This window comes from Nannospalax galili, unplaced genomic scaffold (assembly GCF_000622305.1).
Source record: "Nannospalax galili isolate Female #2095 unplaced genomic scaffold, S.galili_v1.0 scaffold262, whole genome shotgun sequence".
Lineage (NCBI taxonomy): Eukaryota > Metazoa > Chordata > Mammalia > Rodentia > Spalacidae > Nannospalax > Nannospalax galili.
The window spans coordinates 1,407,065-1,418,720 of record NW_008348083.1 but is presented as its reverse complement, the minus strand read 5'-3'; the positions used below and the strand labels follow the sequence as shown (position 1 = coordinate 1,418,720).

The following is an 11,656-nucleotide window of genomic DNA, read 5'->3' as shown; positions in this document are numbered from 1 at the left end:
GACAGGGTCTCCCTGTAGCCCCAGCTGGCCTGGAACTTGCTATGTAGACACACAGAAATCTGTCTTTCTCTGCCTCCCAAGTGCTGGGATTAAAGGAATATACCACCATACCTGGCTTACAAATTTTTCTTAAAAATTAAAGGCTTAGCCGGGCGTGGTGGCACACACCTTTAATCCCAGCACTCGGGAGGCAGAGGCAGGTGGCTCTCTGTGAGTTCAAGGCCAGCCTGGTATACATAGTGAGGTCCAGGACAGTTGGAGCTACAGGGAAACCCTGTCTCAAAAAGACCAAAAAAAAAAAAAAAAAAAAAAAAATTAAAAGCGTAGCCAGGTGGCTGGGGATACAGGTCAGTTGGTAGAGTGTTTGTCTATGCATGAAGTCCTGGGTTTGATTCCCAGCACCACATAAACTGAGCATGTTAGTGCATATCTGTCCTCTGAAGGCTTAGGAGATAGAGGCAGTAGATCAGACGTTCAAGGTCATCCTTGGCTACATAACAGGTTTGAGGCCAGCCTATGATATAAGAAACCCCATCTCCAAAAACACAAAAAGAGGCTGGAGAGATGGCTCAGTGGTTAAGAGCACTGGCTGCTCTTGCAGAGGATCCAGGTTCAGTTCCCAGCACCCACCTAACAGTTAACAACCTCCTTAACTCCAGTTTCAGGGAATCTGATGTCCTTTTCTGGCCTCCACAGGCATTGCACACATGTGGTGCACTTACATACGTGCAGGCAAAGTACTCATACACATAAAATTTAAAAATTAAAAATAAAAGGGCCAGTAAAGCAGCTCAGTGGGTAAAGGCACTACTGTACAAACCTGGTGACCTGAGCTTGATCCCAGGACCCACATAAAGGTATAGGGAGAGAACTGGCTCCACAAAGTTGTCCTCTGACCTCCACACATACACTGTGGCACATACACCCACCACATCATACACACACACATACATACATACACACACACAGAATAATAAAGTGTAAAAATAAATAAAATGAAACAAAATGTTTAGGGCTGGCTGGTGTCGCTTCATGGTAGAACACATACTTGGCATGTAAAAGGCCCTGGGTTCCATTCTTAGCGGTGGAAAAAAAAAAAAAAAGTTTGTCAAACATGATGACATCTGCCTATCCCAGCACTCAGGAGGCTGAGGCATTACAATTGCTAGTTCAAGATCAACCTGGGTTCTATAACAAATCCCAGGCCAGGTATGACTGCTTAAGAAGACCCTCCCTAAGCCGGGTGTGGTGGCATGTGCTTGTGGTCCCAGCACTTGGGAGGCAGAGGCAGGCAGATCTCTGTGAATTCAAGGCCAGCCTGGTCTACATAGTGAGTTCCAGGCCAGCTGGGGCTACAGGGAGACCCTGTCTCAAAAAAAAAAAAAAAAAAAAAAAAGACCCTCCCTCAAAACAAAACAAACTGGCCAGGCTTGATGGTATACTCTCAGCACTCAAGAGGCACAGGCAAGAGGATCTGTGAGACGAAGGCCAGTCTGGTCTACAGAGCGCATTCCAGGCCAGCTTGGGCTACAGGGAGACCCTGTCTCACAAAAAGACAGAAAGGAAAGGAAGGGAGGGGAGGGGAGGGGAGGGGAGGAACAGTGAATAAACACCAATAGGAAGCTAACTATTGCTAGTGTTTACCACATAGTGATCGCTATTGTTATTGTTTACTGGTTGCCAAGCAAGGACCCTTCCCTAGAAGCTGCAGAACTAAAATCCACTTCCTGCCCCCACTCACAGCCACTTGAGCAGTCCTGTCTGTCCATCTCCCCAACTGTGCTTCACTTTCCAACCATCATCTCAGGGAAATGCAGTCTTCCTTGCCATACCAAGCCCATGAGTAACTCCACCCCCCCACCCCACCCCCAGTTTTCATCATCTGTCCTCACCAACACCCTCTGGTCTTCCCAATTTGAAAACAGGAAACAGGCTTCTTGACCTAACCTCTCTCCCCAGCCTCTGACCTTCCTCTTCTCAGCCAGATTGTCTGATGGTTGTCCTCACAGTCTTTTTCTTTTATTTATTCTTTTAAAAAATATTTTATTTATTATTTTCACCTTATGTGTATGTGTGCATGTAGGTAAGTGCACCCGTGTCGTACAATGCCTGCGGAGGACAGAAGAGGCCGTCAGATCCCCTGGGACTAGAGTATCGGACAGTTGTTAGCTGCCATGTGGGTGCTGGGATTTGAACCTGGGTCTTCTGCAAGAACAACCAGTGTTCTTAACTGCTGAGCCATCTCTCCAGCCTCCTCACTGTCTTTTTATACCTCCTCACCTCCCACTTTGACTTCAGATCCCAATCTTGCCAACACCCTCCTTGGAGCTTTTCAGTAGCTCAGATCTGTCCAAAGTTCTCTGAGGTTCCCAACCTACCCCAACCCACCCTCATCCCACCTGGCTGCCCCTTGTCCTGGATACCTCTGACACCCCCTCCCCCCACCCACAGCTCCTGCTCATCCTCTCAAAGTGGATCTCACCTTCAATGGCTGCATCCTGATGCATGCCATGGGTTTCTCTTCCTCCTGGTCTGCCTTTGACGTGCAAAGATCTTGATGCATCACACCCAACATTCTCTTTGTTGTAGAGCTGCGGAGGAACCCCAGGTCCTCTGCATGTTAGGTGAGCATTGACCAACAGAGAAGGCCTGAAAGTAGAATACCTGCCTATAGTCCTTCAGTAAGGGGCTGGGGGTATGGTTCAGCAGTAGAATGCCTGCCTAGAATCCTCAAGGAGGAGCTAGAAGTGAAGCTCACTGATAGAGCATCTGCTTAGAATGCCCCAGTGAGCAGCTGGGGGCGAGCTCATCAGTAGAGCCCCTGCCTAGAATCCTCCAGTGAGAGGCTGGGGCTATGGCTCAGCAGTAGCCTGCATATTCAGAATCAACCAGTGAGGTGCTGGGGATGTGGCTCAGTGTTAGATCACCTGCCTAGAATCCTAGTGAAGGCCTGAGGGCTGCCTCAGCACTAGAATGCCTGCTTAGAATCATCCAGAGAGAGGCTGGGAGTTTGATTCGGCAGTAGTGTCCCCTTAGCATATCTGAGGTTCTGGGTTCCATTTCCAGTTACAGAAAGGAAGGAAGAAAAAGGAATTCACGCAATCCCCTGTAATGCAAAAGGAAAAAGTTGCATACATTAAAAATAGTCTCTGCAAATAAGAAAGTGGTCACAGCAGTGGCCCAAGACTGCAGCAAAGCCACCAAATGTGTCTGCCTATGAAAGGTCTCAGATGCGGATTCATAAGGGGCACCAAAGGCCAGGTGTTGCCACACCTTTAATCCCAGCACTCAAGAGGTAGAGGAAGGCAGATCTCTGTAAGATCAAGGGCAGCCTGGTCTACATAGCAAGTTCCAGGCCAGCCAGGGCTACTTAGTGAGACCCTGTCCCCAAACCAAACAACAACAAAAACTAAATGTATGTGCCACCATGCCCAGCTAATATCCTGACATAACATTCTTTTTTTTTTTTTTATGTGTATGCATGTATTACCTGCATGTAGGTAAGTGCACCCATGTCATGCAATGCCTGCAGAGGTCAGAAGAGGCTATCAGATATCCTGGGACTGGAGTTACAGACAGTTGTTAGCTGCCATGTGGGTGCTGGGATTTGAACCCAGGTCTTCTGCAAGAACAACCAGTGTTCTTAACCACTGAACCATCTCTCCAGCCCAACTTTCTTTTTTTTTTTTTTTAAAGTATGTGTTTTGCCTACATCTGTGTAAGTGCACCCATGTCATACAATGCCCACAGAGGACAGAAGAGGGCGTCGGATCTCCTGGAACTGGGATTAAGGACATAAGGACAAGTGCTAGCCTCTGTGTGCTGGGAACTGAACTGGGGTCCTCTGAAAGAGCAGCCAGTGCTCTTAACCTCTGAACCATCTCTCCAGCCCCTAATATAACATTCTTACACCCTGTATGCAGGTGCACCTACAAGCACAAATGCCCTACCCGCAAGCTGATGTCCAGTGGAATGTCGACCATTTTACTCACAGTAGCAAACAGTGTGACCTCCAGAATGCCATCTTCTCAAAGGTTGACTCTTAAAGCAATCTGAACAAAATCTAAATATTATTTTGTATATACAAGGGGATCACAGTCTTGAAAAATACAATGGGGTCATTCATGCTAAAATCATACGGTAAGTATGTATGAAAAAGCCACAAGTAGCTCAGATTGGCCTCGAACTCACAGAGATCTGCCTGCTCTGCCTCCAATGAATTTTGAGTTGAGACTTGGGTCCCATTCTTCAAATACCTTATAATGTGTGTGCAAATTTTCCAAAATACATTTTAAAAAATATTTTATTATTATCATTTTATGTGTATAAATGTATTGTCTGCATGTGTGTATGTGCATCCATGTTGTGCAATGCCCATGGAGGTTAGAAGATGGCATCAGATTCCCCTGGAACTGGAGTTATGGAGGGTTGTTAGCCACCATGTGGGTGTTGGGAATTGAACCTGAGTACATTTAATTGCAAGAGTACATTTAATTGCTGAGCCATCTCTCCAGACCCCCAAATAAAAATTTTTTGAGACAGGGTCTTATTTATCCCAGGCTAGCCAACTCACTGTATAGCCAAGGATGGACTCGAACTTCTGGTCCTCCTGCTTCCCCCTCTTCAACCCTGGGATATCACATAAGGTTTAAGCAATGTCGAAGACAGAACCCAGAGTTTTGTGCATGCTAGAGAAACACGCCACCAAATGAACCACATCCTCAGACTTTTCTGTTCGTTTCTTTATGTGTACATAGGTGTGCATGTCTGTGTAAAAGTATGAGCACATGTGTACACACAGGAGTGCCTGTACACGCTCATTTGAGGAAGCCGAAAGAGGACCTTTGGGTCCTCTTCCATCACTTTCTGCTTATTCCTCCAAGGCAGGGCCTCTCTCTGAACCTGGGGCTCTTGCCTCTGCTAGGCTAGCAAGCGGCAGCCGTCCTTCGATCTCTCCAACCCCTCAGAACTGGGGTTAATGCATTTTGCAGGGACACAGGAATCCAGACTGCAGTTCTCATGACTGCAGAGCAAGTGGTCTTAACTACCGAACCATCTCTCCAAGCCCCCCTTTTTGATTTGTTTTTTTGTTTTTATTGATTTTATTTGTTTATTATTTTATGTGTATGAGTGTTTCGCCTGCATGTAAGTACACTATGTATGTGCAATACCTATGGAGGACAGAAGAGAGCATCAGATCCCCTGGAACTGGAGTTACGGCTGGTTATTAGTCACCATGTGGGTGCTGGGAACTGAATAAGGATCCTCTGCAAAAGCAGCCAGTGCTCTTAACCACTGAGCCATCACTCAAGTCCCTTCATTTGTTGTTGTTTGATTTTTAAAAATTTTTTTATTCCTTTAATTTTATGTGTATGAGTGTATTGCCTGCATGTATGTGAGTGCACCCGTGTCGTGCAATGCTGTGGAGGTCAGAAGAGGGCTTCAGATTCCCCTGGAACTGGAGTTAAGGATGGTTCGTAGCGGCCATGTGGGTGCTGGGAATCGAACCCAGGTCCTCTGCAAGAGCAGTCAGTGCTCTTAACCGCTGAGCCATCTCTCCAGCCCCTGTTTGATTTATTTTTATGTGTATGAGAGTTTTACCTGCATGTATGTAACTGTTCCACATGCGTACAATACCCAGGGAGGTCCGAAGAGGGTGTCAGACCCCCTGTAAGTGTAGTTAAAGATGGTTGTTAACCACCATATAGGTGCTGGGAACTAAATCCAGGTCCTTTGCAAAAGCAGCCGGTGCTCTTAACTGCTGAGCCATCACTCTAACCCTTGCTTGCTTTTTGAGACAGCCTCATTCTTCGGTTCAGGCTGGCCTCAAACCCATGGTAGTCCTTCCTACTTTGCCTCCCAAGTACTGGGATTGCAGCAGGTGTTCTTAACTACTGAGCCATTATTCCAGCCCCTGGAAGGATTTAATTCATGGCTTCAGTCCAAGATCAAGTGGATCTATTTCTTTGGATCTGTAGGTCTAAGGGATGAAATTCAGGTCATCAGGCTCAGCTACAAGCACCTTTATCTACTGAGTCATCTTACCAGCCCTAGCCCTTTTTTGTGTGTATACGTGTGTGTGTGCTTGCATGAGTGTATGTGCACCACATGTCTGAGGAGCCCTTAGAGGCCAGAAGAAGACATCCAATCCCCAGAAAGTTCAGTTATAGACCATTGTGAGCCACCATGTGGGTGCTAGGAACTGAACACTAGTCTTCTGCAAGAGCAGTAAACACTCTTAAGCCTTGAGTCATCTCTCCAGCCCCTCACTAGCCCTTTTTTGAGACAGGGTCTCACTATATAGGCCTGGCTGTCCTTGAACTCACTATGTAAACCAATCTGGCTTTCAATTCGTGGCAATCTTCTCACTTTCACCTCCCAAGTGCTGGGATTACAAGTGTGTGCCAACATGCCTGTCTTATATTATACTTCGGAAGGATCCTAGAAAGGTGCCTGGGGATGTAACTCAGCTAGAAGAGTGCTCTCCTGCACGGCCAAAGCCATGGCTTTGATCTCTAGCACTGCATAAACTGGCATGGTGGTACACAGCTGTCCTCCAAGTCCTCAAGAGGTAGAGGCAGAAAGATCAGATGTTCCAGGTCAGCGTTGACTTGAACATCAGTGCCCACAGAGGCCAGAAGAGGGCATTGGATCCCCTGGAGCTGGAGTTAAAAACAGTTGTTAGCCAGCCTGGGCTACATGAGACTCTGTCAGGGTCAGGGTAGGGGTTAAGGTTCAAGATTCAGCGTTCAGGATTAGGGTTTAGAGGGTTAGGGTTGGGGTTGGGGTTAGGGTTAAAGGTTTAGAGTTTAAGGTTGGGGCTCTGTTCCCAGCACCCACATGGTAGCTAACAACAGTAACTGCTGTTACTGTTGTAACTATGGTTCCAGGGGATCTGATGCCTTCTTATGGCTGCTACAAACATTGCATGTATGTGGTGCATATACATACATGGAGGCAAAACACTCATGCACATAAAATAAAAATAAACAGGTTAAAATAAATTTTGGGCCTGGAAAGGTGGCTCAGTGATTAAAATCACTAACTGCTCTTGCAGAGGACCTGGGTTCAGTTCCTAGAAGCCACATGGTGGCTAACAACCATCTGTAACTCCAGTTCCAGGGGATCTGACGCCTTCCTCTGGCCTCCATGGGCATTGGATGACATGGATGCACTTACATGCATGCACGCAAAATACTCATACACATAAAATAAAAATCAATAAATTAATAAATCAATAAATAAAAATTTATAAAACAAAGAAAAGGGGCTGAGAGATGGCTTGGTGGTTAAGAGCACTGGCTGCTCTTGCAGAGGACCCAGGTTTGCTTCCCAGCACCCACATGGTGGCTAACAACTGTGTATAACTGCAGTTCCAGGGATCCAACACCCTCTTCTGGCCTCTATAGGCATTGTACACATGTGGTGCATTTACATACATGCAGGCAAAACACTGATGTACATAAGATAGAAATAGAGCAAATTTTAAAAGAAACGTTGCTGTAGACTGGAATAGGAGGGAGATGGCAGCCATATGCACAGTCTCAGACATGGAGAGATGGGATCAAATTTGCCATATGTGTTAGTTACTTTCACAACACTGTGACCTAAATTTCTCACAGAAACAACTTAAAGGAAGAGAGGTTTATTTTGGCTCACAGTATGAGAGATGCTACTGTCTCCTGCTGTGGAAGGCATGGCAGTGGAAGGGACTCCGCCCTCTGCAGCAAGTGGGTTTGAAATAAAGGGACAGGTGGAAGGAGGGCCAAGAGAGAAGGCCCAGGAGTGTGCATTGTTTTGCACAGGGATCCTGGCTGGACCTCAGCCACCTATTTGGTGTCTCCGAGAGGGAAGGAGCAGGGTTGTCCTAGTTTCTTTCCTGTTGCTGTGATAAAATACAGTGATAAAAGCAGCTTCAAGGGAGAAAGGGTTTTCTTGGCTGACAACTTCGGAGTACATCATTCTGGAGAAGTCCAGGCAGGAACTGGAAGCAGCCAGTCACATCACATCCACAGACAAGAGCAGACAGAATGAGTGCATGCTTACTTGTGCTCAGCCTCCTCCAAAATCAAGTCCAGGACCCAAAGCCAAGGACTGGTAGAGCGCCTGTCTTGAATCCACTAGAGAAGGACTAGAGGTGTGGCTCTGGGGTAGATCCCCTGCCTGGAATCCAGTGAGAGGGTTGGGGACATGACTGGGGAGAATGGGCAGGTCTTTCCACTTCAGCGTACATTATTAAGACAATCCCCCACAGACATACCAACAGACCAACCTGATCTAGACAATCCACCGTTGAGGCTCTCTTCCTAGGTGATTCTAGAATGTGTCAAGTTGACAATTAAAACTAACCATCAGAGGGGCACCTGAGGAGGGTCAGCTTGAGAGGCTGTAGTGGAGGTGAGCCGGATGTCCTCACCACACTCACCTGAGGGTGCTCACCCCGTCCACTGCCCCTATCCCCAGGGCAGCAAGGAGCGCTTTCACTGGCAGAGTCACAACGTGAAGCAGAGTGGCGTGGACGACATGGTACTGCTGCCACAGATCACTGAGGACGCCATCGTGAGCAACCTCCGCAAGCGCTTCATGGATGACTACATCTTCGTATCCTGGGCTGTGGGAGGAGGGCGAGAGGATGACTGAGCATTGAAGAAAGGGTGGTGTACTGAGGGGAGGGGAAGGAAGGCAGAGGTGGCAGTGGAAAGGAAGTGGAAACAGCCAGGGTCAGAGAAGAGGGTGAATGAAAGGAGGAATGATGAGCAGTGAGAGCCCAGGAGACTAGAGCAAGTGCCAGTGGGGCTGTGGTTGGAGACAGCTGTGGCAACCACTGCTCCCCTGCCCTGGGGTAATCTCAGTTACTGCACCTCCCTGTCCCCTCTTTCTGGATCCAGCCATGTTTTGCCCTAAGAGACTCGAGGTGCATTCAAACGTCTCTGTCTCCCAGCAAAGGGGTTCTGGGAAGTCCTGGAGGACAGAGTGAGGGGTCAGAAGTACTTGAAAAACAAAGCAAGACATTATGTGGCCCTTGACCACCTCTCAGACATACATCGGCTCGGTGCTTATCTCTGTTAACCCCTTCAAGCAGATGCCCTACTTCACTGACCGGGAGATTGACCTCTACCAGGGCGCGGTGAGGCCAGGGTCCTGGTGGGTGGAACAACCCTGGGACATCCTCCCAGCCCCCAGCTCTGGGCTGAAACCTGACCTCCCCCACAGGCTCAATATGAGAATCCTCCCCACATCTATGCCCTTACTGACAACATGTACCGGAACATGCTGATCGACTCTGAGAATCAATGTGTCATTATCAGGTATAGCAGCAGAATGGAGGATTCTGGGACATTCTGTCCAGGCATGTGCTCAAACATCAACACCACCACCACTAGGGGTGGTTTGTCAAGAACTCCCAAACCAAACCGTGCCTTGCTGTTCTCTGTCCCTACCACCCTGTTTCTTAAATCTTTTGGCCCCTGATATGTTTTGTTACTCATTCTACTATTGCCCATTGGTTTTGTCTAAATATCAGGTTAGGGGCTGGGGAGATGGCTCAGCAGGTTAAGAGTGCTGTTCAAACATGAGAATGTGAGTTCAAATCTCTAGCACCCAAGTAAAGAGCCAGACATGGCCACACACACTTGCCAACCCCAGCACTGTGGGAGATGGAAACAGGAAGATTGCGGGGCTTGCTGGCCACCAGCATAGCTCCTGGTTCAGTGAGAGGCCCTGTCTCATGTGAAGGTCAGAGAATAACTTCTCTCATTTCATCTCATGGGTCCAAGGGATCAAACTCAGTTCCTCAGGACTGGCGGCAAGTGCCTTTAGCCCACTGAAGCCATCTCTCTGACCCAAAGGACTTAAAAATATATTTTATTTATTATTTGTACATTTTTTTTTTTTTGCTTTTTAGACCACTTTATTCCAACCTGAGCACCTCAATATAAAACTAAACACTGGTGAACTGTTTTCCTTACCAATTCTGAGTTACTGTAAAATGTACAAGTTCTGCTAGCAGTTCAACACTTAAATAGATTAAATCATCTGACACATGGTAGATTTCATATAATGAAAATACCTAAAATAATTAGTGCAATATACTGAATTGATCGAAATAAAATGGACTTTGAAAAACAAGGCTGCAAGGTTGTTACTAACATTGTAATACTTATGTTACAATCACAGGTACACCGTTTATTAAGGTTCTAGCCTGTAGGAACAACTGAAGCCCCTTTCTCTCACAGGGGGAAAGAAATAATTAGCTGTTTTAGTAACTGTACATTTTGTATACTTTTAAGCAGCTCTTAAATATTACAGAAAAAATAAACATATGGAGACTACAATGCAGTACCCTATTTACAGTACAGCTGAGGATCATATTTAAAATAATCAAGTTTGAATGTACATAATTGTTAGTGCACTGACTATACCATGTCCAAAGAGAACAAGAGCCCCTCCCTGCCCCAAACAAAAGACCTATACGTAATGGCCAACAGTGATTAAACAGAAATCACAGACACCTGGGTTGGTTTCAGTTTTGTTGAAGAGCTCACAGGAAGGGAACACCATTCAATAAAATGCATTTAGCAGTTTTTATATTCGTAAAACATGACAGGGTTACGTTTGACTTTTTTTAAACCCCATTAAATAAACAATAGTAAGACTGAGTATAATTTAGGTGCTGCTAAGAATCTTCTTTCTGGAGACATGGGACCATGTTCTTGGGATCAAGTTATTAAAATGTGGAATGTATACTTTTTAGATAATAGAAGAAATGATCATTTGCTTGAATACTGTTGCTAAGCATAAATATTGAGTCTTCTAAAAGCCCACATTAGTAATCTCCACATCTTTCACATGTGACTACTGTCCCAGTCAGGAGAAAGTGGATGGTTCCTGTGGGTCCAGATGGTCATCTGCCTTTATCCTTAATGGTGAGAAAGCATTCCCTCAACCTCTCCAGAGGAACAAGTTGCACACACTTCTCACTTCCCTTTTTACTGAAACATTAGTTGGAGGGACACATGCATGTTATTAAAAATTAAGTTCACAAGAATCAGTTCTCTGCTTCCAGCCGATTCAGCTCACTAGGCTTGCCAGCAAGAAACTTTACCCACTGGGTCATCTCACCAGCCTGCCCCACCACATCACCTTATTTTTATTTTGAGGGCAAAAATGTTTATCTAACTTGTTTACTAGTGTATCTCAGGTACCTAGAGTAGTGACTGGTACACTGTAGGTGCTCAATAATAATGAATGAATGAATGAATGAATGAATGAATGTCCAGGCATTAAAAAGGGCCCTTTCCATCACCCTTGGACACTGACCGTTCCTTCTTCTAACCTCCTCCAGTGGAGAGAGTGGAGCTGGGAAGACAGTGGCTGCTAAATACATCATGGGCTATATCTCCAAGGTGTCTGGTGGGGGAGAGAAGGTTCAGGTAAGAAAAGAATGGAAGGACAGGTGGGATCCCCTTCTATTTCACCCACGTGACTTACACCAACCTCTTTTTCCCTGCCTCTGCCCTCAGCACGTCAAAGATATCATCCTACAGTCAAACCCACTGCTGGAGGCCTTTGGCAACGCCAAGACTGTGCGCAACAACAATTCCAGCCGCTTTGTGAGTTTCTATAACCCTGCTTGGAACTGCAACTCCTTACAGAG

The 11,656-nt window shown here is 46.3% G+C and overlaps 1 protein-coding gene across 1 annotated transcript in view; it reads left to right on the top strand.

Annotated features, from left to right (window-relative positions):
* Positions 1 to 11,656, top strand: part of Myo1f (myosin IF) — a 59,416-nt gene that overhangs the window by 10,215 nt on the left and 37,545 nt on the right. Inside the window, exons 2-6 of the mRNA XM_008844580.3 lie at positions 8,464 to 8,601; positions 9,038 to 9,127; positions 9,214 to 9,308; positions 11,345 to 11,432; positions 11,523 to 11,612. Coding sequence (XP_008842802.1) covers positions 8,464 to 8,601; positions 9,038 to 9,127; positions 9,214 to 9,308; positions 11,345 to 11,432; positions 11,523 to 11,612 — 501 coding nt within the window. The remainder of the gene's footprint in view (positions 1 to 8,463; positions 8,602 to 9,037; positions 9,128 to 9,213; positions 9,309 to 11,344; positions 11,433 to 11,522; positions 11,613 to 11,656) is intronic.